The 24732-nt window shown below is 38.3% G+C and overlaps 3 protein-coding genes and 1 pseudogene across 3 annotated transcripts; 2 read left to right on the top strand and 2 right to left on the bottom strand.

Annotated features, from left to right (window-relative positions):
• The first annotated feature begins 1130 nt into the window (after nucleotides 1-1130).
• On the top strand, nucleotides 1131-3119 carry LOC101293870 (60S ribosomal protein L19-2-like). The gene is made up of 5 exons (XM_004296824.1): nucleotides 1131-1351; nucleotides 1908-2030; nucleotides 2114-2427; nucleotides 2677-2744; nucleotides 2853-3119. The coding sequence occupies exons 1-5, from the start codon at nucleotides 1240-1242 to the stop codon at nucleotides 2878-2880; spliced, it is 645 nt and encodes a 214-aa protein (XP_004296872.1). The 5' UTR covers nucleotides 1131-1239; the 3' UTR covers nucleotides 2881-3119.
• A 1318-nt stretch (nucleotides 3120-4437) lies between these two features.
• Nucleotides 4438-12709, top strand: LOC101294163 (phospholipase D p1-like). The gene is made up of 20 exons (XM_004296825.1): nucleotides 4438-4730; nucleotides 5026-5127; nucleotides 5281-5399; nucleotides 5513-5654; nucleotides 5937-6107; nucleotides 6346-6519; nucleotides 7264-7506; nucleotides 7603-7719; nucleotides 7859-7998; nucleotides 8129-8278; nucleotides 8537-8693; nucleotides 8774-9277; nucleotides 9561-9671; nucleotides 10254-10400; nucleotides 10479-10676; nucleotides 10797-10898; nucleotides 11519-11650; nucleotides 11814-11879; nucleotides 12090-12151; nucleotides 12250-12709. Exons 1-20 carry the CDS (start codon nucleotides 4488-4490, stop codon nucleotides 12497-12499), a joined length of 3330 nt encoding a protein of 1109 aa, XP_004296873.1. The 5' UTR covers nucleotides 4438-4487; the 3' UTR covers nucleotides 12500-12709.
• A 934-nt stretch (nucleotides 12710-13643) lies between these two features.
• LOC101294455 lies at nucleotides 13644-15890 on the bottom strand. The gene is made up of 8 exons (XM_004296826.1): nucleotides 15549-15890; nucleotides 15339-15469; nucleotides 15136-15213; nucleotides 14968-15012; nucleotides 14821-14865; nucleotides 14664-14715; nucleotides 14389-14485; nucleotides 13644-13953 (listed from the first exon to the last, which is right to left on the bottom strand). The coding sequence occupies exons 1-8, from the start codon at nucleotides 15856-15858 to the stop codon at nucleotides 13788-13790; spliced, it is 924 nt and encodes a 307-aa protein (XP_004296874.1). The 5' UTR covers nucleotides 15859-15890; the 3' UTR covers nucleotides 13644-13787.
• A 7627-nt stretch (nucleotides 15891-23517) lies between these two features.
• LOC101295616 lies at nucleotides 23518-24100 on the bottom strand (annotated as a pseudogene).
• Between the last annotated feature and the right edge of the window lie 632 nt (nucleotides 24101-24732).

The following is a 24732-nucleotide window of genomic DNA, read 5'->3' on the forward strand; positions in this document are numbered from 1 at the left end:
ATCTAGTAGGAGACGAGGCATAGTCACCCGCATTTCTGCCAGTTTTCGCCAGTAGGTTACCTGTTCAACCTACTCGTGTTTTCTTGCTTCCGCTTGTGTTTAGTAGCTCTGAATACTTTAGAATTTTTGTATATTATGGGATGTTCAGAAGTGTTAAATTAAGAGTGTAATATGAAATTTTTCGAGTTAGGGTTGTCCATCTGCAAGGGAGATTTTCTTAATCTTTTCAGTAAATTTTCCTTGGAGGTGGTCCCCGCACGACTTACTCTGGGTTTCAGGGTGAAATTCGGGGTGGGTCGTGTTAGTATAGCTACCCTGTTGAAGATTGAAGTGATTCTCAAATCTGATTTGAAAGATGTAGAGAATTGTTTTTTTTTTTTCGATGTAAAAATGTAGAGAATTGTTGTTGTTTGGATTTTATAGATTTTAGTTTAATATTATATTTTCACAAAAATTCTTAATTGTGGGGTCAGTATTTGAATATTTAGTTTAAAATTGAAATATGGGGTGAACAAAATATTTAGTAGGGTGGCAATAGCCGCACCCTAAATATATCGATGTACATGACAATGGTAAACAGTAATGATATGTAGACATATCTATGTGAATGGTTGTGATTAGATGACACTACTACATATGCATAGTGGTCTTTATGTATGAATGATCATGAATGTTAGAAGATTAAACCATGTACTTGCAGCGCCATGTTTACAAGAATTTTATCATGATTAAGCGATTAGAGTAAGAAAACCTCGTGGTAACCGTAAAACTCTAATCATAAGAAGCTAGGTATAGCTGTCGAGAAAAAAGAGCCGAAACAAGATCATCGACAAGAAAATTCACCTCTCTGATATGCGAGAAGATGATGCTGAACAAAATCGACAATTTAAGTTTTAACCTCTTGAATCAAGGACTTGAGCTTCACAAATCCTTTGGTAAAATCAATAAGTTAGCATTAGACTATATTTTTTCCTCTCTTTATGACTTTTCAATATTTTGACCTTAATAATGCAAAACTGAAAAGGGCCAATTACATAAGTGGGTGAGGAAAAATTTAGAAGTGGGTTTCCTTATCAAATATGGACGAAAGAAAAATTGGGTGCACATTCTCTTGGGCCTCTAGACGGATCTTGACCCAGAAACAGAACCGCTTAAAACCCTAGTCATATATATCATCCGGATCCCAGTGATAGCCACCAGGCTTTCAGTTTGCCGTAAAACCCCAGAGGAAGAGCAGAGATGGTGTCGTTGAAGCTCCAGAAGCGGCTTGCCGCTAGCGTCCTCAAATGCGGACGTGGCAAGGTATGGCTCGACCCCAATGAAGGCAACGAAATCTCCATGGCCAATTCCAGTGCGTACCTCCCTCTCCCTTATTCGTTGTTTATGGATTTAGTTTGATCTGAAATTTCTTGATTTTTGATCCACGAATATAGAATTTCCAATGCACTTCCATGATTATTGCAATTCCTACTGTAACATTTTCTGATATGCTATTTGGTTGATTTTGTTTCTCATTCTTGCTGGATTGATGTGTTGCTAGTGAATCCATTATCAAACCCTACCTTTGATTCTTCGTCACTTTTAGCTTGAAATTTTCAAATTGCTTTGCTGTGTGAAATTGTTCCTTATTATAGGTTTCCCCCATATGTAATGCTGTGGTTTTGGATTGTGTTTTCCAAAGGCAATGTCATTTACGGTTTGATGGTTAGCGAAATTGAATGAAATGAAAGAAGTTTCATGGCGCATATACACAATCTGCAGTAGTTAGATATCTGCTTGGATTGATTTCGCTAAAATTTCTTATTATTTCAACTACTCTGTCTTTGTGCTTATGGTTGATACAATCTGACCCTTTTTGATGGGGTTCCTATTGGTTTTGTTGTCATTGACGTTTATGACCTTTGCAGGGCAAAACATCAGGAAGCTTGTGAAGGATGGTTTTGTCATAAGGAAGCCAACAAAGATCCACTCCCGTTCTCGTGCTCGGAGAATGGCTGAGGCCAAGAGGAAGGGACGTCACTCTGGATATGGTATGTGCTGTTTCTGTTGAATTATTGGAGATGTCACTCTAATTGATGCTATGGATTACAATGTGGTTGTTGATTTTCTCCAGGTAAGCGTAAGGGTACCAGGGAGGCAAGGCTGCCCACTAAGATACTCTGGATGAGGAGGATGAGGGTATTGAGGCGCTTGCTCCGTAAGTACCGAGAAGCTAAGAAAATTGACAAGCACATGTACCACGACATGTACATGAAGGTGAAGGGTAATTGTTTCAAGAACAAGCGTGTCTTGATGGAGAGTATTCACAAGTCAAAGGCTGAGAAGGCCAGAGAGAAGACTCTGGCAGACCAGTTTGAGTCCAAGCGTGCTAAAAATAAGGCTAGCAGAGAGAGGAAGTTGGCTCGCAGGGAGGAACGTTTGGCCCAAGTAAGTTCAGACATTTAAAATGTGCTATTAATTAATTGTTTCCAATGGAGTGGTTACTTGTTGGAGGGGAAGATGAAATTATGTAATCATAATTTTGTGGTTTAACTTCTGTACCAAGTTAAAAACAATTTAGCACATGTTAGAAGTTTTAAAATGCATTGGTAGTCCTGTCAAGGTATATCACATCTTCTGTTTGCTTGATTCAACATGCTATGAGTGTTAATTTATTTGGGTTTTTGAACATTGCAGGGCCCTGGAGAGAGAGCACCTGCAGCTGCCGCAGCACCTGCACCTGCTGCAGCACCCCAACCATCTGCGTAAGTTTACGATAGATTTTTTTTTCTTGTTTTATCCATCTATCGACACACCTTTTTGGAAATACAAACCTCCTCAAATACTTATGATTTTTTTCTTCAATTTTGCAGGGGAGGAGCGAAAAAAGCAAGGAAGTAGGGACAGACATCTGCAGTGAGAGCACTAAGAAACAATAACTGCTATGTTAATGCGCTTAATTTCAACTCTATATAGAAGTTCTATTTTTTATCTACTACTCTAGTTTCTGATCTTGCAAATTTTCCAGTCCATACTATGGAACTATATGAGTTGCAGAGTTTTTTTAATGTTGAATGATGTTTGTGACTTTGGCAAACTTCAAACTATATCCATGTTTAGATATATGATCTTCGGTTCCTAAATCGATTCCTTTTCTTCCTCTAATTGTTTTTACAGTTTAGCGGTGCTCAACTGCCTCGAGTACGGTGTTGAATCTGAATGAATGTGGTCTGAATGATCTGGATCACTTATTAACACCTTTTACCTACTTCAAGGTTTTAGGTCATACTTGCAGGTCATGAACGTTTTTGCTTATGCCTGTAGACCAGTTTAATCATTTGAAAGCCAAGCCTAGTTGTTTCTGGCTGTCACTCTTTTTTAAATAAGCAGTTCCATTGCCTCCTTGATACGGCATCAAATCTTTGCCAACCTAGATTGGTCATTTGGCATGTGGCTTGGCCTCTCAGCCTTCTTTACTCCTTTTTGACGTTGTTTAATTGTCACATTATACCAAATAACGCCACAAACGATAAAGAAAGGTTCAACATTTGGAAAAAATTGTTTTGCACTAATGCTTGGGTCAAGCGCACAATGGAGGCGATGAAATCAAATAACTTGACCAATAACTTGGATGATGAAATCAACCACAACTTGAGTTTAAGAGGGCTTAGTTTTGTTTTTTGTTTTTGGTACAAATGCTGGCCAAGTGCCCAAGTGTGCTTCCACTTCAAGCCAAAAACGGATTTGGATAAAACACTATCTCGTGGGTGTTTTTCCTAAGCGGATACTCGAATGTGTGTTTATCTGGTGACCAGATAAACTTTGTCTAATCAGACTTAGATTTATATAGGTATTGAAAATAAAACAATTTGGTTAAAATAATTCTCTCATAATTGGATTTACATCCTAAAATGGTTGAACATAAATTTCTTGATTAGTTAACCGGACAAACATGGCTTAAGTCCGATGTTAGACTTGTTCAAGTATCTAACTCACATTCGCCAACTTACCGGCTGCCGGATCAAACCCCATTGGTATTTAACAGGGCTTGTACTTGCATTAAATCATCCATTTTTTTTTTTGTCTTCTAAAAATTATTAATTGTCTATAAAAATTAAATGGAACTGACTGTCATCGATACAAAAGGAACAAGTTTATTACATGCTCCTAGTAGTCCGATTCTTGAAACACGGACTTCCCTTAAGAATCACCACCACGAGTACCAAGTATAAAAAGGCCTACAGTTCCCAAATCAGATTTTTTTTTTTTTCTTTCTTCGATTGTGATGTGGTGTGGTGACGCAGTGAAACACACCCAAAAGGCCAAAACTGACCAATTCCTTCTCCAACTCTTTCTCTCCCTTTTTTTCAAAAGTGCGATCCGAAACCTTCTTCTTTCTTCTACTCCATTATTCTATCTTTTGTAGCATTATTTGTTGTTATATTACACAATTAAGTTATATATAATACGATACAAATTCGATCAATCTCGAAGTGATCGAAAGGGAGATGGAATCGGAGCAGTTGATATCGACCGGGAGCGGTTCCGGTTCCGGTTCCCGGTATGTGCAAATGCGATCGGAGCAGTTAATGTCGCCGTCGTCGCTCTTCTCCTTCCGCCACTCGTCTTTTGAGCCGGCGAGGATCTTCGACGAGTTGCCCAGCGCCACCATCGTCTCCGTCTCTCGTCCTGACGCCGGCGATATCAGCCCCATGCTTCTCTCTTACACCATCGAGTTCCAATACAAGCAGGCACGATCTCTCTCTCTGTTTAATGGATTCTATGGATGAGATCGGGTTGCATGCAACTGGTTTCATTATAGTTTCATCTTTAGCTTTCGCTTCGAAAATTGAATTTCGAAGTCGGTAAACTTTTTTTTTAAATCTCATAATGATTACTAGTTTGCTTCTAATTTTAGATAGCATTACTGCAGAGTGATTAAATTTTATAATCTGACAGTAGAGGATGATAGCTCGGAGTGTTTGTTCGGTTTAGTTTGTATAATTCGGATATGCTAATTGAGTTTAATTTGGTGGTTATTAACAGTTTAAGTGGCGCCTAGTGAAGAAAGCATCACATGTATTCTACTTGCATTTTGCATTGAAGAAACGGGCGTTTATTGAGGAAATTCAGGAAAAGCAGGAACAGGTGTGTTGAGTTTTAGGATTTGGATTTTGTTATTTGTGTTGCAGCGGATATGTCAGTGTCTGTGTTTTTACTCTTCCATGCCCTTTGGCAGTTAGCTCTGCTTATTTGGGAATGTTTTTGGAGTTTAATGTCGTTTCCAACATTATATTAAAGGTTAAAGAATGGCTTCAAAATCTAGGAATAGGAGATCATACGGATGTGGTGCACGATGATGAGGATGTTGATGATGAGACTGTTCCCTTGCATCACAATGATGAAAGTGCTAAAAACAGGTTAGTAGTTTTTGAATTATGCGGGTTTAGGATGAGTCAGATGCATGAAATACTTCTTTTCTGGAGTGAAAAATCAGTTATGACTGACAACTTTTGTTGCATCTTTTGTTCAGAGATGTTCCATCTAGTGCAGCTCTACCGATCATTCGGCCAGCGCTTGGCAGGCAGCAATCCATTTCAGACAGATCAAAGATTGCAATGCAAGGATATCTTAATCACTTTCTTGGAAACATGGACATTGTGAACTCTCGAGAGGTGTGTTGGTTGGTTTTTTTTTTTTTTTTTTTTTTTGTCTTTCTAAAGGACTGTTAACAAATTTGTTTGAACTCTACCATTTGGTGGCGTTATCTATCAGATACAATTGCATTAATTTGGTAACATGTGATGGCTATTGACTTTAAATATATTGGATAATGATGATTTCTAAACTTTCTCTGCTTTTAGCTTTTGTCTGTCATCTACTATATTCATATATTTCTCATGCAGTTGTATCTATTGTTGAAATCATTATTTCTCATCAATAATTATGTATTGTAGGTCTGCAAGTTTTTGGAGGTCTCTATGCTATCATTTTCCCCAGAATACGGCCCTAAGCTGAAAGAAGATTTTGTAATGGTGAAACATCTACCAAAGTTGCCAAAGGATGATCCTTCCGGGAAATGTTGTTCATGTGGTTGGTTCAATTGTTGTAATGACAACTGGCAAAAGGTAATGAAGTCCTCCTCTTGGTAAGTTTAGTTCATACTCACCTCATAAGAAAGCGCGTTGAAACAGTTTAATCGCCCTGTGGAAGTTGAAATAACTTAAAGAGACCCAAAAATTGTTAGACACATGTTGAGTCCTAAGAAATTTAGGTCATCTGTCATTCATTTTTTATGCATTTAGTTTAAGGTAATGTTTCCGCACCGTCTGTCTTTTGCATCATCCTTTAATTGATTCTCTGCAGGTTTGGGCTGTATTGAAACCAGGATTCTTGGCCTTTCTGTCAGATCCTTTTGATACCCAACCTTTAGACATAATAGTATTTGATGTACTACCAGGCTCTGATGGGAATGGGGATGGCCGTGTATCTCTAGCAAAAGAGATAAAAGATAGAAATCCACTACGACATGCATTTAAGGTTAGTAGCATTGATACCTATTATTTCTTCTTCTTTCTTGTTAGTCTCTGGTACTCTAGATTTTGTTTCTGGATAAAGTGCAGATTGTATAATTTGTTTCTCGAACTCCAGTGTTGGCTCGGAGTTCAGTATATATTCTTTTCTGTGATTTAGGTGGTTACACGTGTTTGGTTTATCCAGTTCTGGGTGTTTATAGCAGTAGGATGAAGCCATGAATTGCAATCTTAATATATAAAAGGAGCATTATTGTTTTCTTTCGTACCCAGCACTGGTAGAATTATAGCTTAAATAATGCACTTCATGATAAGGAGTATGCTCAAGTTACTCTAGAATTTGTTTCCGGATAAAGTTCAGCTTCTATACTATGTTTCTTGATCTCCAGTGTTGGCTCATAAAGTTGCAAGTGAAGCAGAGTCTAGTATAGATTATTTTTTTGTGATGTAGGTGGTTGTACATACATGGTTTATGCAAATCTGGGTGTGTATATTAGACTATAAGTAGAGGATGAAGCCGTGTATTTTTTGCGTAAAATATTGAAGGAGCATTGTTTTCTTTTGTACCCAACTGGTAGAATTTTAGCTTAATAATGCACTTCATGATAAGGAGCATGCTCAAGTTGCTGGTGGCTCAAGAATTTTTAATTGATAGAATACATTTCCCTTCTCTACGTAATTGGTGGGTGATGCTATCTGCCCATTGAAATATTCAGACAATCCTTTGCTTAATGTTGTGAATCTTTAAAAGGTGGCTTGTGGAAGCCGGAGCATTAAGTTAAGAGTTAAGAGTAGTAGTAAAGTTAAAGATTGGGTAGCTTCAATCAATGATGCGGGACTCAGACCTCCTGAAGGTTGGTGTCATCCTCACCGTTTTGGCTCTTTTGCGCCTCCAAGAGGCTTGGCTGAAGATGGTAGTCAGGCTCAATGGTTTGTAGACGGTCGGGCGGCATTTGAAGCTATTGCTTCTGCAATCGAGGATGCAAAATCAGAGGTGTGTTCACATCACTTCCTTGTGTAGAACTCAATTGTGTTCCATAATTATTAGTATTGTGTTTTCGTCCAGTTGATGATACTGAGTTTCATGCAGATATTTATTTGTGGCTGGTGGCTGTGTCCAGAATTGTACATGCGGCGTCCATTTCATACTCATGCTTCTTCTAAACTTGATTCTCTGTTGGAAGCAAAAGCTAGGGAAGGGGTTCAGGTAAACCATTGTTTTTATCTGTAACCTTAGATATCTACTTGTTCCTCTGCCACAATGTTTAACTTAACCTTCACTATTCTTGCATTGAAGCTGGCTTTATTTCATTACCATTAAGTATAATGTTATAATGTTCCTGCAGATTTATATACTTCTCTATAAAGAGGTAGCACTTGCTCTGAAAATCAACAGCGTTTATAGCAAGAGAAAGCTTCTTGGGATTCATGAGAATGTGAGGGTACTACGTTATCCTGACCACTTTTCTAGTGGTGTCTACTTATGGTACGAACTTAAAAGTTATTCTGGGATTCTGTTTTATTTGTTAGAAAGTCTCATGTAAATGCTGATGTTTCAATTAATTGTTTCCTATGTCTTGTTCTGCTTCTGATATTTACATATTTGTTACATATAGGTCCCACCATGAAAAACTTGTCATTGTTGATTATCAGATTTGCTTTCTTGGAGGACTTGACTTATGCTTTGGTCGTTATGATACTGCTGAACATAAAGTGGGTGACTGCCCTCCTAACATTTGGCCTGGAAAGGACTATTACAATCCCAGGTGAGCTGCTTGCCTGCACTTGGATTGATCATAGATAAACGATAAAAATGATTCATAATCCATAATTAATTACCTTAGCGTAGCTTGTCTACTTTTATTTGAACTTTGAGAGTGACACCAATCCCACCTCATTTGCTACATCTTGAGCATGGTCTTGTGGATTTAAATTGATATATGTAGTAATTTTGTTTTTACTTGGTTCTAGATTTTTCTGAAATGATTGAAGTGAAATATGGTTTTTGGATATGATATTTGTAGGGAATCTGAACCAAACTCGTGGGAGGATACGATGAAAGATGAGTTGGATCGTGAAAAATATCCTCGCATGCCTTGGCATGACGTACACTGTGCTATTTGGGGACCTCCCTGCCGTGATGTAGCTAGGCATTTTGTTCAGCGGTGGAACTATGCAAAGGTTAATATCATGGTACAATAACATAAGTTTTCATCGACAATAAAGTACCTTATGCTTTAACAAAATGTTGATTCTTTCAGAGAAATAAAGCTCCAAACGAGCAGGCAATCCCTTTACTGATGCCGCAGCACCACATGGTGATTCCTCATTACATGGGAAGAAATTCGGACATGGAGATTGAAAATAAGAATGCTAGCAATGGTAAAGACATGACAAGGCAGGATTCCTTCTTGTCGAGATCATCTTATCAAGATATCCCCCTGCTTATTCCCCAAGAGCCAAATGAAAGTCCAAGACCAAATGGGGTGGACTCTCCTCATTGCCTCAGTCAGCCAAACAGCAATCGTGCTTTCCCTTTTCGGAAGACAAAGATTGAACCAGTAGGTCCAGATACGCCAATGAGGGGATTTGTAGATGACTTTGATTCTTTGGATCTACATGGAAAATTGGCTTCAGATGGGGTGGCACATCCTGCAATCAGAAGTTCAGTTCCAGAGTGGTGGGAAACACAAGAACGGGGAAATAAGGGCGGTCTCACAGATGAATCAGGACAAGTAGGTCCTTGTAGTTCATGCCGATGTCAGGTTTGCGAAAACACTTCTGTTTTTCTAGATTTCCTTTTGACTTCTGATTTATCATCTGCCTTTTATGATGAATTGTTACTCCATAAGCGTCTGGTTCTGGAATAATCTGGTACCCCAAAAGCAATTTTTTTAAATTAATAAGGGGTTTCTAAAATTTCCGCAAATTTAGTTTTTCAAGTGCTAGGGAGATGATAGCAGAATATCAAATGGTTCAGTTTTGTACTGTTTGTCGTAATAGAAGACATGGTGTGTTGTACTATTTCTAAGAAGATTTCACTTTCAGGTTATCAGAAGTGTCAGTCAGTGGTCATCAGGAACAAGCCAAGTTGAAGATAGCATTCATAGTGCTTATTGTTCTCTTATCGACAAAGCTGAGCACTTTATTTACATTGAGGTGTGATTCTTCAATCTCTCTTACTTTGCAAACATGATAGTATATTCAAGTATCTCCTCCAAAATGTATTTTAATTTCTCATATTGTGCAGCATTGTTAATACACTTGTGAATACATCGTATGTGTTAAGAAGCATGCTCAAAATTTAGGATGACGTATATGAAATGTATTTAGAAGCACCAGCTTGCTTGGGATGATTTGTGAGTAGTGATAATCAGCTTGTCAGTATTTAGTATAATTAAGAAACTTCTTATTTTTCTCGACTATCAGGGGAAAATTCATAATGATTGACTATTTATTGGACACTTTTGTCCCTAAAGTAAAGCCATATAGGTGCATACACAGGACAGCCTTTGATTCTGGGCGAAATATGTGATCATCTATGTCTCTGACTCAAACAGCTGGAAATCCATAGTTTATATTGATAGTGATCTCAATAATGATTATAGATGCCTTCAGTTTCCTAAATATATTTTTTCAAAAATAAATTATTATTCAGCATGGTATTGATATTTCTAGCATCTCTTATGGTCTGTTTTATTTTATTCACTGATATAATTTATTTTTTTGCCACCTTTCTAGAATCAATTTTTCATCTCAGGTCTTTCAGGAGATGAAATAATACGGAATCGTGTGTTAGAAGCATTATTCCGTCGTATTATGAGAGCATACAATGATAAGAAGTGTTTTAGAGTTATAATTGTCATACCACTCTTACCCGGATTTCAGGTGAGCTCTTCTCAAACTGCATCAAATTCAAATATACCTTGCCCATGTATCTTTTTTGTTGATGTTTTAGTTTGATAGGGTGGTTTGGATGATGCTGGCGCTGCATCTGTGAGAGCTGTTATGCATTGGCAATATCGAACGATTTGCAGAGGGCATAATTCAATTCTACACAATTTATATGAACTTCTTGGTCCAAAGACACACGACTACATTTCTTTCTATGGCCTTAGAGCTTATGGTAAACTATTTGATGGTGGTCCTGTGGCCTCCAGTCAGGTACTTTTAACATTATTATAGTTTAATGCCTATATTCATTCTTTTCAGTCCTGGATACTAGTAATATAGTAGCTCATCAAAATGTCATAATCTAAGTATTATGTTTTTTTGGTACTGCAGGTATATGTGCATAGTAAAATCATGATTGTCGATGACTGTACAACTTTAATTGGTTCAGCTAACATCAATGATAGGAGTTTGCTTGGTTCAAGAGATTCTGAGGTATTTATTCTGCTCTGAATTTCTCCTGCATTTTTTGTTCCCATGTATCATGTAGTGCGTTCAATTATTAAAATTAGAGAGAATGCAAATTCGTTTTTTTTTTTTTTTTAAATTGCAAATAGAATGAAGATTATTTGAGGTCAAATGTTTTAGATGACTTAATAGTGCAGAAGTAAAAAACAAAAACAAAATGCATCAAATTTTGTCAATAGACATAGGCTTCAGCAAATGTGTCACTGCATTCAGCAATTACGTTTCACTTCATGAATTAAATAGATATAGGTTTCAAATAGCTATTTCTATTCTTGACATAGGATTTGTGCTACCAGACCATTGTTGGTATATATAGTTATCAGCTAATAGTTCCATATATTACAAGTTCAAATCAAATAATTCAGTCACACGAGTTCCATGTCATCAATAATTATGAAACTTTTAGGCCCATATATGTATTGGGCGGTGAATCTTGCATATCTGTAGAGTAATTCTCACCCAGACAACTTTATTAAAATAACTCCCGGCTTTCCTATATTTGATTTAGTATGTTGTCTTTCTCATTTTGAGACATGACTTTCTGTTCTTTAATGTAGCTTTTGCTAACTGGCTCTTTTTCATATCAGATTGGTCTTCTTATTGAAGACAAAGAGTTGGTTAATTCATATATGGGAGGAAAACCATGGAAGGCTGGAAAATTCTCACTGAGTCTTCGCCTGTCGCTGTGGTCTGAACATCTTGGTGTTAATGCTGGAGAGGTTAGCAACAATTTGTGTGCATCTCTATTGAATGAATGATATTGTTAAATTCAATGAATTTGCTGATTTTTGTTGAATAATGATTAGAATCTTTGTAATAGCTCGTGCCAGTTTGCCAACTTTTGTTTTGAATAATTTTTTAATATATATTTTTTTTCCTCAGATGGACCAAATAATTGATCCTACTGTTGATTCAACTTACAAGGATATATGGATGGCAACAGCGAAGGTAGGACAAAGTAGGAGAAAAGTATTATGGTGTTCAGATATGTGATCCGCGTGGAACCGTAAAACTTGAAACTGATCAATAAATATGAATTTGAGAATTTCAAGTTTCTTGAACTAGATGAAGTGGGATAAGGAAAGCTGGAAAGAAATAGATATATGGCTGAGTTGCTTGAATTTGCTAATACTAATATCTGCTGCATTTTTTTAACAGACAAATACCACAATCTACCAAGATGTCTTTTCCTGTGTACCAAATGATTTTATACATTCTAGGTACGTGCTTCTCTAATCTTCTTTGAATTCTCCTGTTTTCTTGCCTATTTAGCTGACAAATGATTGTCCCTATCCGTCCTTGTCTGATGTTTATGCAGAGCTGCATTTAGACAAAGCATAGCCTTCTGGAAGGAGAAGGTAGGGCACACAACCATTGATTTAGGAATTGCTCCCAAGACGCTAGAATCATATCAAAATGGAGATGTCAAGAAGGCAGATCCTATGGAGAGGTTAGAGTCTATAAAGGGGCATCTTGTTTCTTTCCCTTTGGATTTCATGCTGAAGGAAGATTTAAGACCCGTGTTCAATGAGAGTGAGTACTATGCGTCACCGCAGGTATTTCATTGAGCATGATTTATAACCAAAAGCTTATCACCACACACCGCTACTGTCTGATTGTATGTATGAAAACATTTGTCTAGAGATATAGTAGAGATAGTGAAGAAAGGCTCAAAAGCTCCTGATCATAGAACTGATTTCAGAATGCATGTAGAAACTATAATTTAATGAAAGTAAAAGTAACCGATTCTCGTCACTGCGAACCGTGCAGACTTATATCCTATATGCAGTCGTATGTTACTTGTTCATCCGAATCCGGACCCCCAACTGCTATATACATATTCTCTTGCCACATCCATCTTTGTGGAGAGAGGCGATGCAATTGCAATTTTAAGTGGTGCTCTAATCAGCTTGTAATTGGAAGCAACATATTGGTTCATTTTGTCACCGCAAGTGAGCAGCTTCCCAAAATCTTGAATCCAAATCAGATCTTAGTACCCAAAGCAAATCAGATAGTATTCAGAATATGGTACATGATGAATTAAAATTGCCAGATTTAGGGGTCGGAATATATTAAACATTGTTTACAGTTTCGATTGCAGCCCAGCCGGAAAGGCAAGGCTTTCAAAAATTGACGGGCGACTCATAACCTAAGTAGGGCTAGAGTCGCTCGCACCGAATAAGTGTGTTCGTTATCCATGGGTGTTGGCACGACCCGCCGTCACTCTCGATCATTGACGAGTCGACCCTCAACCCTGACAGGACAGGTTAGTTAGTTTTCTATCTGCTTCGCTATTTTTATAGCCAACCCCTTGGCCTTTCTTTCACCTATTCTTCGATGTGGGAAGGAATTCCCTTCATAAACATGACAACTGATCCCGTCTACTAAACACACACTACTGGTTCTCCAGCATCTCAAGGAACGAGTAGAGCAAATCTTATACTCCAGTATGTTGCAACTTGCAAGTGTGTTCGTGATCCCCATAGTTTTTGGGCACTGTCTCTAGGATTGGTCGTGTTTCGATTGTATAGCGAGCACCCTCTTGCTCTTTCACTTCACAGTTTACCAATGTGGGAGAAACTAGTTATGAATTATGAACTCATTACTGGTGAACAATATACATTTTTTGTGTTCATCTGACTTTACCTTAACATGTTTCAGTATGAGGCAACGTAAACTTTCATGCCTCATGCATGTTTCAAGAAGGAGAAGGGAAGGTTAACCATAAACATTGCAAACTAAACATAACGTATAGCTTCTATGTTACAAAGAAAAAAACATGAAATAACTAATGTCACAAAGGATATATAAACTAACTAATGAGGTGTTTGCAATACTTGGTGCTAACTATCTATGTTAACCACCATAACGGATCTTGAGGGATTCCGGAGGCTCTTCTTCCATAATTCCCGAACCAGTTGTAGCCAAGTACTCTCGAATGGTTGTTTTACGGTCTCCAAGGAAAGTGTGATCCAAGAAGTTGTTGTATGCTATATCGTTAAGATTTTTTGCTGCTAACACACTAGAAAGGCATAAAAACCAGTTAATTCTTGTCATAGAAGTTGGTATTGCAAACACCTCATTTCTGAGGTAGAGTATGAAGTTGTTGAAGTTACTACAGCATATAAGCAGATTATCTTCTCATTTCAGAGCCAGAAAAGAAATTGAGAAAAGGCAAACTCAAGTTGGTAACAGTTAAAAGGTAATAGTAAAATATGCAATGCAGATGGATTCAATGCATGGATTGCTGTAACAAAAGCCACTAAACTACGAATGCAAGGGTCTCTCCCACATTTTTCTCCTGATAAATCAATACAGAGCCGAGATGACTTTCCTTTCTACTTTAAAAACCCAATTAAAAAAATTGGGCACACTACTTGTTATTCATTATCTCAGGTTCTTTTTAGCAGCATTAGTAATGCAAGTACAAAGAAGTCATTAAAAGATTTATACTTACCAGTGACGAAGGTAAGTTCGGCAAGGTAAGATATCATCCCTCCAAATCTTATCAATGTTATATCGGCCAAATAGCTCATAATACATTTCCTTACTTCCTGAAACCAGAGAAAAAAAATCAGATGAAAGCAAAACGGTTACCAAAACCATGCATTGTTTCTTTGTATCTAGTGATGCTACTACTAGCTAACTACACTTGTATTATAGTAATCATTCTGAGGTTGATTAACAAATTAATTGGAAGAGGCAGTTAAGTTCAAACTAGGGATAACATACCCTTGCATCTGACTCTGAAAAATTCTTCATCACTATAATGAGCACAAAGCACCTGCATTGATATCAGTACATCAACATTACTATTACCAAACTAAACCCAGAACCAGGTCAGAGAAAGTTAAACCATTCGTATAAAATATTCACATTTTCCACTCACCGCTCGTCTATCAAATGGATTCCCATCAAGGGTTTCAGGCACAACCTGCAGGAGAAACAGATGAATCCCAAATTAAACGCAAAGCTCTAACAAACTAACAATATCTATTTTTAAAGTAAATGCCAAGAAGCATTCCATGTTACTTACAGCTAGGAATCGAAACTCAGGCTCCCTCTTGATAAAAGCCGGAATCTGAGTACCATAACAATAAGCTTGAGGTTAGCACACACTGAATGAACTGGTTTCCTTCTATCTCAAACACACTAGTCAATAGGCACTGAAAGTCCGAAGAAACATATCGTCCTCATTTCTTACCTCCGATTTTTGAATCTCAAACACCGTCACTATAAGGCTTTCGCCTTCACAAGGCTCCACACTCAAACTCGAAATCTCCTGCGATCGGCATGTACCAAAATTACAAAAACTACAATCACAAAGTTCACGACTTCAAATTAGAATTTGGATACCACATTTCTTCCAAAAGAATTCATAACCAAGATTTTCTATCACCTACGTACCTTGGTTTCAGGCTTGGCAATGCCACGCTCGAAGAAAATTGGAGCCATGTGACCGAAGACTCGCTTGAATCCGTTCAACCGCGCCACTCTGAAGTTGATCAGCTCCGGAAATGTACTCCTCGCGCTTCTCACTGGTTACCAAACACACACAACCGCAACCGTTTGATATCCGCAAGGAAGCAAAACAGAGAACAAAACATGATTACCTACCGGAGAGGAGAGAGCCGAAGCCGCAGATGGAGATGTAACCGTCGCGCGAGACGATGGTTTCGAACTCGGACTCGTCGTTGAGCTCGATCGGTTGTGTTTGAGTCTCCGGGAAGGATGATCGGGGGGAAATAGAGGACATGGCGATCGGAGAAGGGTGGCGGTGGTGGGAGGAGCGGAGGAAGGGAGTGTGGGGGGAGGTGTGGAGGGTTGGGAAGGTGAGGTGGAGAGGTTGGCGGTGAGAACACGCGCCGGGAATGAGGGGTTTAGAAGGAGATGGAGGGAGGGAGAGACGGAGAGCAGTGGCAGTCATGAGGAAAGAGACAAGTTTTAGAAAGTGAACGACGCAAACAGCGGACTTCGTGTCTGAATTTGGTTAAACTACACTAGTAATCTAGGATGTGTTTGGAAGGACTGAAAATAAAGAATTTCATTATTTCTATACTTAAATTATCGTCTAACATTCCAAACTTTGGAAATTTATATTTTCTTGTGGAAAGAAAATAAAAAGATTGATTGTGTGAATCTTTCATTTCAATTTTCATTATAATAGACGTAATTATTTCGTACAAACTGCAGAAGCTTTCTCTTATCTCTTTACTAGTTTCCAAAACAATATATATTTGTTTGGTTGGATTTGATTTTGGGCTTGAGGAACAAACAGTCAAACAAGCACCACAACCGGATCACCTCCACCTCCACCATCATCACCATCATACCAGCTTTCGAACCTCATCAACTCGTGGGATAGGCGGATGCCTTAATCACATAACTGACAGAAAACCAATTATAATTTTCTTTTTTAATATTTAATTTTATTTAAAAAATTTTCATTACTTACACAACCAAACAATTGAAATTGCAATTAATTAAGCATATGGTGACAGTTAGTAAGGAACCTCCATGTCTAAAGTTCAAGTCCTAACTCCCACTAATTTTTGGCCAGCAGGCTTGAGGTGATTGAGGGTTCGTGTGCCTGTAGTGGGAGACTAGTCTGGTTTTGTTGTGATACTCTCGTGGATCTCTGTTTGAATCTTGACTATATAGATGTGTTATTAACTTGGTAATGTAACCGAGAGGACTTGCTACCTTAGTCACAATCCAAACAAAAAATTATATAGAAAAGAAAGCACAAAATACTCCATAAATAGAAGAATATAATGTATGCAAAACTGTTCGTGATAGAGTTGAACGATAGTGCTATTAATCAATTTCATCCCAAATATGCTGTGATCAAAGAGACACTTCATTGAGTGTGATATATGCCCTCCCATTGACTGCTCTTCATGCCTATACTTTCATCATATCATCATATGTTAGAAACTGCAGGTTGTTTCAGAGGAGAGATTATTCCGTCTTAAGCATTGGAATTTGGAAAATGGTATTTCAAGGCTTGTGTTCCAATTGTCCTGGTCTACAAAGGCAACGAAAGAGCATAATAAGTATAGCTAATCCATAAAATGAAACGAAAATACATTAAAAAAACAATCTAAGAAATCATCGTACCAATTTGATTGGCATTGAGCTTCAATTTTAACTCATGGCGGTACTGAGTCTATGTCATTGTATCAAACCTGGAAATTTTATTATGAGAAGACAAAACTGGAAATGTATGATTTACAAAAAAAAAAAAAAAAAAACTAGGAAATGTACTGATGATAAGACAAGGAAAAAGAGAACACAGCAAAATCACATATTACACGTCCTTGCTTGCCATGTTCTTCCACAGACTTTCTTAAACTACTTCCATATACTTCTATACGTACATATGCCTCTGGGGAAAGTTCAGTAATCTCTATAGCTGCACAGAGAGAAGAAAAGCGAGTTCAAGAAAGCCTGTGGAAAAGCATGACAAGAGCAAGGGGTAGAAATATTTGTATATGATTGCGACCTAAAACTTAAGACCAAGTAGCTAACTCTATCACATCGGCAGGAATCATTAGTTAGGAGCCCAGGATTGGTTGTAGTTATAAGAGAGCAAATGTTTCTTTTCAAGGTTAAGAAAGAGGGGGTAGAACACATTTATTTTGTGACTTCTGCTACTTTTGCAGATGTGCAGACTGAACGAAAACAATGTGTTAGGAGTAACACTACTAATGAATGCATAACAAACTTTTTATTCTGTATTCTGCTGTATGTTTTCTGCATCAATCTAACCGTCTAACCCTATATTTAGGTGTGGGAAAATCTAACTGAAAATTTATTGAGATTGGAAAAGAAAAAAGATTTACATATAACTTCACAGTTACGTCATAGTGTCACTCTAACTCCAAACCACATAGCGCCATTGCTGGTTTGTTATTACCCCTGAATGTGTTATTATCAACATAGTGTAATTCACCACACTTAACCATTATCAACACACAACCTTTTTCCTTGACCTAGCCGCTCGTCTGCTAGGGTTTACTTTCTAACGAAAGCAATATCTGAATCAAGCATGGACATGGACATTCTTAGTTGGAATTGTTGTGGTATTTGTAGTGATTCAACCTCTCGGGCCTTGAAGGATCTGATCTCTCAAAACAAGCCCCAAATTGTTTTTCTCTGATACAAAAATAAGCAACAACGCTGCCTTTGAAAACCTGCGAAGGAGGATTGGTTTTACGCTAGGGGTTGGAGTTCTCAGTGAGGGCTTATCAGGCGGTCTTGCGATGTTTTGGAATGATGATGTTCAGGTGAAAGTGGGTACTTCTTCGGCTCATCATATCGATTTGGAGATTGATAGTGGACAAGGTTGCCCTAGATGGAGATTGACGGGCTTCTATGGATGGCCCCGAACAGCAGATCGAGATTTTTCATGGCAGCTTTTGAGGGATCTTAGAGACTTCTGTTCTTTACCATGGGTGGTAATTGGAGACTTCAATGAAATTCTTCATAGTGGGGAGAAACAATTTGGACCACAGAGGCCTGAAAGACAGATGAGGGGCTTTCGTGAGGCCTTAGGATATGGTGATCTGCTCGATTTAGGGTTTACAGGTCCTGCTACCACTTGGTGGAATTCAGAAGCCCTTCTTCGTTTAGACAGAGTTGTTTGCACACCAGATTGGTGTAATATCTTTGGGCATGCTAGGTTACAGCATCTTCTACCGAGTGACTCTGATCATTTACCTATATTGCTGCGTGCTAGTACAGTCCTTATCCCAAAGAAACCAAGATATCATAGATTCAAGATGGAAGCACATTGGTTGCAACATGGAGAGTGTGATGATATTGTACGTGATGCCTGGTTCACTGATATAGCTGGTATTCCCATGTACCAGGTTACCCAAAAAATCAGGTACACAAGATTGAATCTCGATGCTTGGCAAAGAACAAAATTCAAAGGCAGACAACTTGAGATGTTGGGTATACGTGAAAGACTAGAAGCTTTATTGGGTGTTGGTATCTCCGAGGAGGTGGTGTTGGAGAAAAAGGAACTTTCATTTTGACTTCAGAAGCTTCTTTCGTAGGAGGAAACATTTTGGAAGCAGAGGGCAAAAGTATTGTGGCTCAAAGATGGGGATAGAAGTACGAGCTATTTTCACAGGAAGGCTAGTAACAGAAAACGTAAGAACCATATAAAGGGTCTTTATGATTCGGGTGGTACATGGGTGGAAGAAGATGAAGAGATTGAAAGAGTTGTGTCAAGTTATTTTAGACGGATGTTTACAGCTGAAGATGTGGATATGGAAGCCATGCAGACTACGTAGATGCTATCTCTCCATGTGTAACTGGTGAAATGAATGCTCAATTGTGTGAAGATTATTCACAGGAAGAGATCAAATGCGCACTATTCCAAATGTACCCAACTAAGTCTCCAGGACCTGATGGGATGCCTCCGTTGTTCTTTCAACATTACTGGGATTTGATTGGAAAGGATGTTACAAGTGCAGTACAAAGCTTTCTTCATTCTGGACAGATGTTGGGTCAAATTAACTTCACTCATATATGTCTTATCAGGTTCCAAACCCGGAGCATATGTCTGACCTCAGGCCGATTGCACTTTGTAATGTTATTTACAAAATATGTTCCAAAGCTATTGCAAACCAACTGAAAGTGATCATACCTAATGTTATCTCTCCCTTCCAGAGTGCTTTTGTTCCGGGGAGACTTATCACTGACAACATCCTGGTAGCTAATGAGCTTGCTCATTACGTGCATAATAAAAGAGATGGGAAGGACGGCTATATGGCTCTCAAACTGGACCTTAGCAAGGCATATGATAGAATGGAGTGGCTCTTCTTGCGGAAGGTACTTGAGAGGTTTGGCTTTAATGCTGCATGGATTGATTTGGTGATGAAATGTGTCAGTACTGTGAGATACTCTTTTCTAATCCGAGGTAAACCCCGTGGCTATGTTATTCCAGGGATACGGCTGAGACAAGGAGATCCTCTCTCCCCATATCTGTTTTTTACTTGGAGCTGAAGGTTTCTCGGCCTTGTTACAACAAAAACTACGAACAGGTTTGTTACCTGGTGTTAGGATTTGTGAGGGAGCTCCTTCAATTAACCACTTGTTTTTCGCTGATGATAGTATGCTCTATGCAAATGCTACAGTAAGTAATTGTCATCAGATTCAGGAGGTGATTGAGGTCTATGGAAGAGCCTCAGGACAGTTGGTCAACTTTGAGAAGAGCTCATTGGTTTTTAGTAAAAATGTTGGGGTGCAAATGCAAGAGACAATTGCTGGTATGATGCGAGTTGAAGTAGTAGACTCCCATGAAAAATATTTGGGACTGCCAACCTATGTTGGTAGGAAAAAGACTGCTACTTTTCAATTTATCAAGGAGAAGTTGTCGAAAAAAATCTCTAATTGGCAGGGAAAGCTCCTGAGTGGTGCAGGGCGAGATATTTTGATTCGGGTGGTGGCTCAGGCTCTACCTACTTATGCTATGAGTGTGCTTCAGCTTACAAAATTTTTTTGTGAGGATTTGGAACAACTTTGTGCTAAATTTTGGTGGGGGAGTACGTACTACAGAAAAAAGAAAGATACACTGGAAAAATTGGAAAGCTCTCTGCTCTCCGAAGGAGGAAGGTGGTTTAGGCTTCCGTAGTCTAACAAAGTTTAATTCAGCAATGCTCGCAAAACAAGCCTAGAGAGTAGTGAATCATCCTGATTCTTTGGTGGCTCGATTATATAAGGCTAAATATTTTCCAAACAACTCTTTTGGGAATGCGCCTGATCATACTGCACCATCTTTCTGATGGAGAAGTATTGTATCAACTAGGAGACTATTGAGGGAAGGTAGCTACTGGCAGATAGGGGATGATCGGTCAGTCCATATCACTGACAATGCATGGATCCCAGGTATTCTAAATTTCAGACCCTCTGATGCTTCAATTCTCAATAACTCAGTAGGTTATGTTAATGAGCTCTTGACTCATAGTGGTGGATGGAATGAGTTTTCAGTTAGGGCGACTTTTACTGGAGAGGTAGCTAATGCCATATTAGCTATTCCCTTACCGTATGAGACAATGGCAGATAGAGTCGTTTGGAGACTGGAAAAGCAAGGCATCTTTACTGTGAAAACTGGTTATCGACACTCTTTTGCTCATTCTTCTGCATATCCACATTCTGCTCTCAATGTGGGGGTCAGTTTTTGGAAAAAGGTTTGGAAAGCTAATGTACCTACTGGTGCAAAAGTAAATATATGGAGGGTGTGTCACAACATTTTACCGTCACTTGAGAGATTGCAATCCAAACATGTGGAGCTGGAGTCCATAAATTGTCCTTTGTACGTGCTTGGATACAGTGGAATTTACTTTGCACCTGTGTAGGGACTGCCCTTTTACTAGAGAGGTATTGCGATCAAATGGTGTTTTATCACAGGTTTGTCTTAACCCTTTGGTATTACATTTTAATTTGGTTGATTGGTTAACCTCATGCTCAACTGCTCAAGGGAGTTGTCTAGTTCTGCTTTTGGAGAGATGATTTTTTTTGCTATATAGTGTGTGGAAGGAAAGAAATAATAGAGTTTGGAATGATAAAAAGGGAAGTGCGTTGGATACAGTGATTGCAGCTATGTCTAGAGTGCAAGAATTTCGTTCAGTGACACTAATAAATAGCAGTCGTTCTGTTTTAGCAATACAGAAATGGAAACCTCCACCTGCTGGGACTTTTAAGATCAATGTGGATGGATCTTTTATAAATCACAATAGTTATGGCAGCACGGGTTTTGTGGTAAGGGATTTTTTGGGAGGTTTCATTGCTGGGGGTGGGATGAGTTTTGCTGGTATACTCTCAGCTGAGCATATGGAGTTGATGGCTTGCAAGCAGGGTGTTTTGTTTGCAGTAACAAATCATTTTGTTCCTGCTATGATTGAAACTGATGCACAAGTTGTTGCTCAACAACTTTTGCAACAGTCTGCATTTAACCTTCCAGCTCTTGGAAGGATCTATGACGAGGTTAGGATACTACTCCATAATCATCCTACAATCAAGATCCAGTATGTCAGGCGTTCTGCAAACAATGTGGCTCATGTGATGGCTTCAAACTCCAAGCAATTTAGTTTAGAAACTTTTTATTTTTCAGTTCCTTCTTTTCTTCAGACTGCAGTAGCAGCTGAAATAATCCAAGTGTAATAGCTTTCTTTTTGCAATGAAGTATGACCTCTTAAATCAAAAAAAAATATTACCCCTGAATGTGAGAGCAATGCTGGGTTTGTTATTACCCCCTAAATGTGAGAGCAATGTGAGTAGCTATATGTACGTACAACCTCCAAAATGCCTCGAGCAAGTTTAGAATTTCTCAAATTTAAAATATACACCCCACCACATTGCTTCTCTTTTAGTGTGAAGGAGCTCCGTCGTGGACCTACAAGTGAGCAACCCATGCAAAGGTAACGGCAAAACCACGAAGTACGAGGAATAGTTGTGAAGGAAACATGACGTTGTTTCAAATGATTTGGGATGGAAAGAAAAAATGTAGTAATTTTTAATTTCTTCCAATATCGCAACTTAATTTGTATCAAAGATGAAATATAGTTTCCACTTCATTAAGTAACATCAAACGAATATTGAAGTAAGAGCAAGAAAGTTTATATAGACAAAGATTATCAAATTACTATATGGAAATATAACAAGAAAGGAACAATAAAATCATGATTACATTTACGTAATAGGATTGTGATGATAAAAAAGAAGTAGCAAATGCTGTAAAATCAAATTCATCCAAATAAAGTTATAATAAGAAACAAACTTATGTAACCATCACAGGTGGTCGAGTTAGTAAGAGCCTAGGTGTGGAACCCTCATACCCAGATTCAAAGCTAACGTTAATTAGAGTTAAATCTCAATTTATTCTTGGTGGCCAAAGGGGAGGAAGCGTTCTGACAAGATCTCTCAGTGCGGATTAGTCTCTAGGTCTGGGAAGTCTTTGAGGATACCGTTGTTGATACTTTCAAAAAAAAAAAAAAAAAAAAAAAACTTATGTTGCATGTTCTTTTACTTTCCATGACTTTTGAAATTTTCAATCGTAGTAAGTAGTAAGTAGTATAGAAACTAACCTCAGCCTATGTGAATCGTAACTCCTAACACACTGAACCCCAATACAGCAAAGATATATTTAAGCTTTTGTGTTGTCCAAATACAGCAACTTATCACTGTATCGTACAGAACAACTATATTACTTATGTTGTTCTAATTCTATTCCTAGTACATTAAGGAAATAAGTTAACGGTCATGCCTTGATATTTAACAAGGTGCATGCTTTTGTTCATAAACTGATAACCTAACTTGACCAGCAACAGTACTAGTTCATTACAGAACAAAAATCAACCGAAATTTTACTCGTCACAAAATCAACTAGCTAGTACACTTTGCGTTCGTAGACCATGGGTTTAAGCGACTATATACCAAATTACCAATAGACTCCTCAGGATTTATAAGACATTTGATTTGTTGTAGAACAAGTACTGAAATCAGACACATGAAATACGCATAATATTTCCAAAGATCTTCATTGTTTTATTGAAAAAAAAAAAACAACGTCCAATTTAATATGCCATCCGGCCGGGATAAGGTGCTGACAAAAGAAAAAGAAAAAAAACTGGAAGACCATGAAATTTTGACAAACAAACTGATAACAATTAAGCCTAGCAGTACTCGTTAGGATTAGCCAAGAGGTAGCTTTCAACAAGCCTGAAGAGGTGGGATGCCTTCTCTTTTCCGGCCTTAACATGCTCCTCTTTGAACTCCACATCACCTTTGGTGTGGTAGTTACTTGTGCTCTTGATGACGGATCCTCCATCGGAAGATGCCACCAACTTGGTCTCGTAGGAGATCTTCTCAATCTTGTCGGACTAGGCATCTCCTTCGACCAAACTGTAGCTGTACACAAAGTTGTCTTTGTCAATCCCATCGATCTTGTGGGTCACTGAGCCGAACTGGCTGCCTTCGCCAAAGGTGATCTTCTTGATGGTGCCTACGCCTCCGTCTCCTTCAATGATTTCAGCACACTTCACTGCTTGTGGAGCAATCTTTGGGATGAGATTGTCAGCATCAAGGATAAAAGCCTTGAATAATCTTGGTGGGGGGATGATGGAGGTGAACTCGGTTTCATAAGTGAACACACCCATTATCAGCTTATGAGTTTGAGAAATGATCAAAAGGAAAGAAGAATTATGCAAATTGGTGTTTAGGAACTGGAGGAGGTTTTTGATTTGTGAGAGAAGAGAATGCCAGGGGTGGTATTTATAGGTTACTCAAGGGAAGAGTTGGTGTGACTGATGAGGTTGAAGGTCACCATATGGAGACTTAGCTAGTGTGAATTAAGAAGTGTCCCTGTAGATGCAAGCTGTACTTAATATTCTCTTGGATATATCCAGAATGGTCAAGCAAAGCACCCCATCCCCAATTATAATTGGTACCTAATTGGCTTTGGATGGTGAAGTGAACAAAATAAAATGCATGGGTCAGGTTCTAGATGTTCTTCTCTGCACATTCTCTTTGAAATTTCAGTTTATACACGTAATGTCGAGCAGTCAACATTGGCTATCCCATATATCAGTTTCTTTTTGTATCAATACTGGCTTGTATTGACTGCAAAAACTAGCTAGCTAGTACTTCACAATCAAAAATGCAAAGTCTAATAGTTAAAAAAAATCAGTGTGCTTCCTTTTCCAGGTTAGGATGAGAAGTTGGGGTTTTTACATCAAAGAATCAGCCAATTAAGGCGGCATCGTAGACTTGAACAATTTTTCACAGGGAA

Source organism: Fragaria vesca, linkage group LG4 (genome assembly GCF_000184155.1).
Source record: "Fragaria vesca subsp. vesca linkage group LG4, FraVesHawaii_1.0, whole genome shotgun sequence".
In the NCBI taxonomy this organism is placed as follows: Eukaryota; Viridiplantae; Streptophyta; class Magnoliopsida; order Rosales; family Rosaceae; genus Fragaria; species Fragaria vesca.

Coding starts and splice junctions, on each gene's coding strand:
- LOC101293870 (XM_004296824.1), top strand. CDS start 1,240: ATGGTGTCGTTGAAGCTCCAGAAGCGGCTTGCCGCTAGCGTCCTCAAA. Junction 2,031..2,113: donor GGGACGTCACTCTGGATATG/GTATGTGCTGTT, acceptor GATTTTCTCCAG/GTAAGCGTAAGGGTACCAGG. Junction 2,745..2,852: donor GCAGCACCCCAACCATCTGC/GTAAGTTTACGA, acceptor TCAATTTTGCAG/GGGAGGAGCGAAAAAAGCAA.
- LOC101294163 (XM_004296825.1), top strand. CDS start 4,488: ATGGAATCGGAGCAGTTGATATCGACCGGGAGCGGTTCCGGTTCCGGT. Junction 10,401..10,478: donor CACTCTTACCCGGATTTCAG/GTGAGCTCTTCT, acceptor TTAGTTTGATAG/GGTGGTTTGGATGATGCTGG. Junction 10,899..11,518: donor TTGGTTCAAGAGATTCTGAG/GTATTTATTCTG, acceptor TTTTCATATCAG/ATTGGTCTTCTTATTGAAGA.
- LOC101294455 (XM_004296826.1), bottom strand. CDS start 15,858: ATGACTGCCACTGCTCTCCGTCTCTCCCTCCCTCCATCTCCTTCTAAA. Junction 15,013..15,135: donor TTGAGATTCAAAAATCGGAG/GTAAGAAATGAG, acceptor TATGGTACTCAG/ATTCCGGCTTTTATCAAGAG. Junction 14,716..14,820: donor ATCCATTTGATAGACGAGCG/GTGAGTGGAAAA, acceptor ATATCAATGCAG/GTGCTTTGTGCTCATTATAG.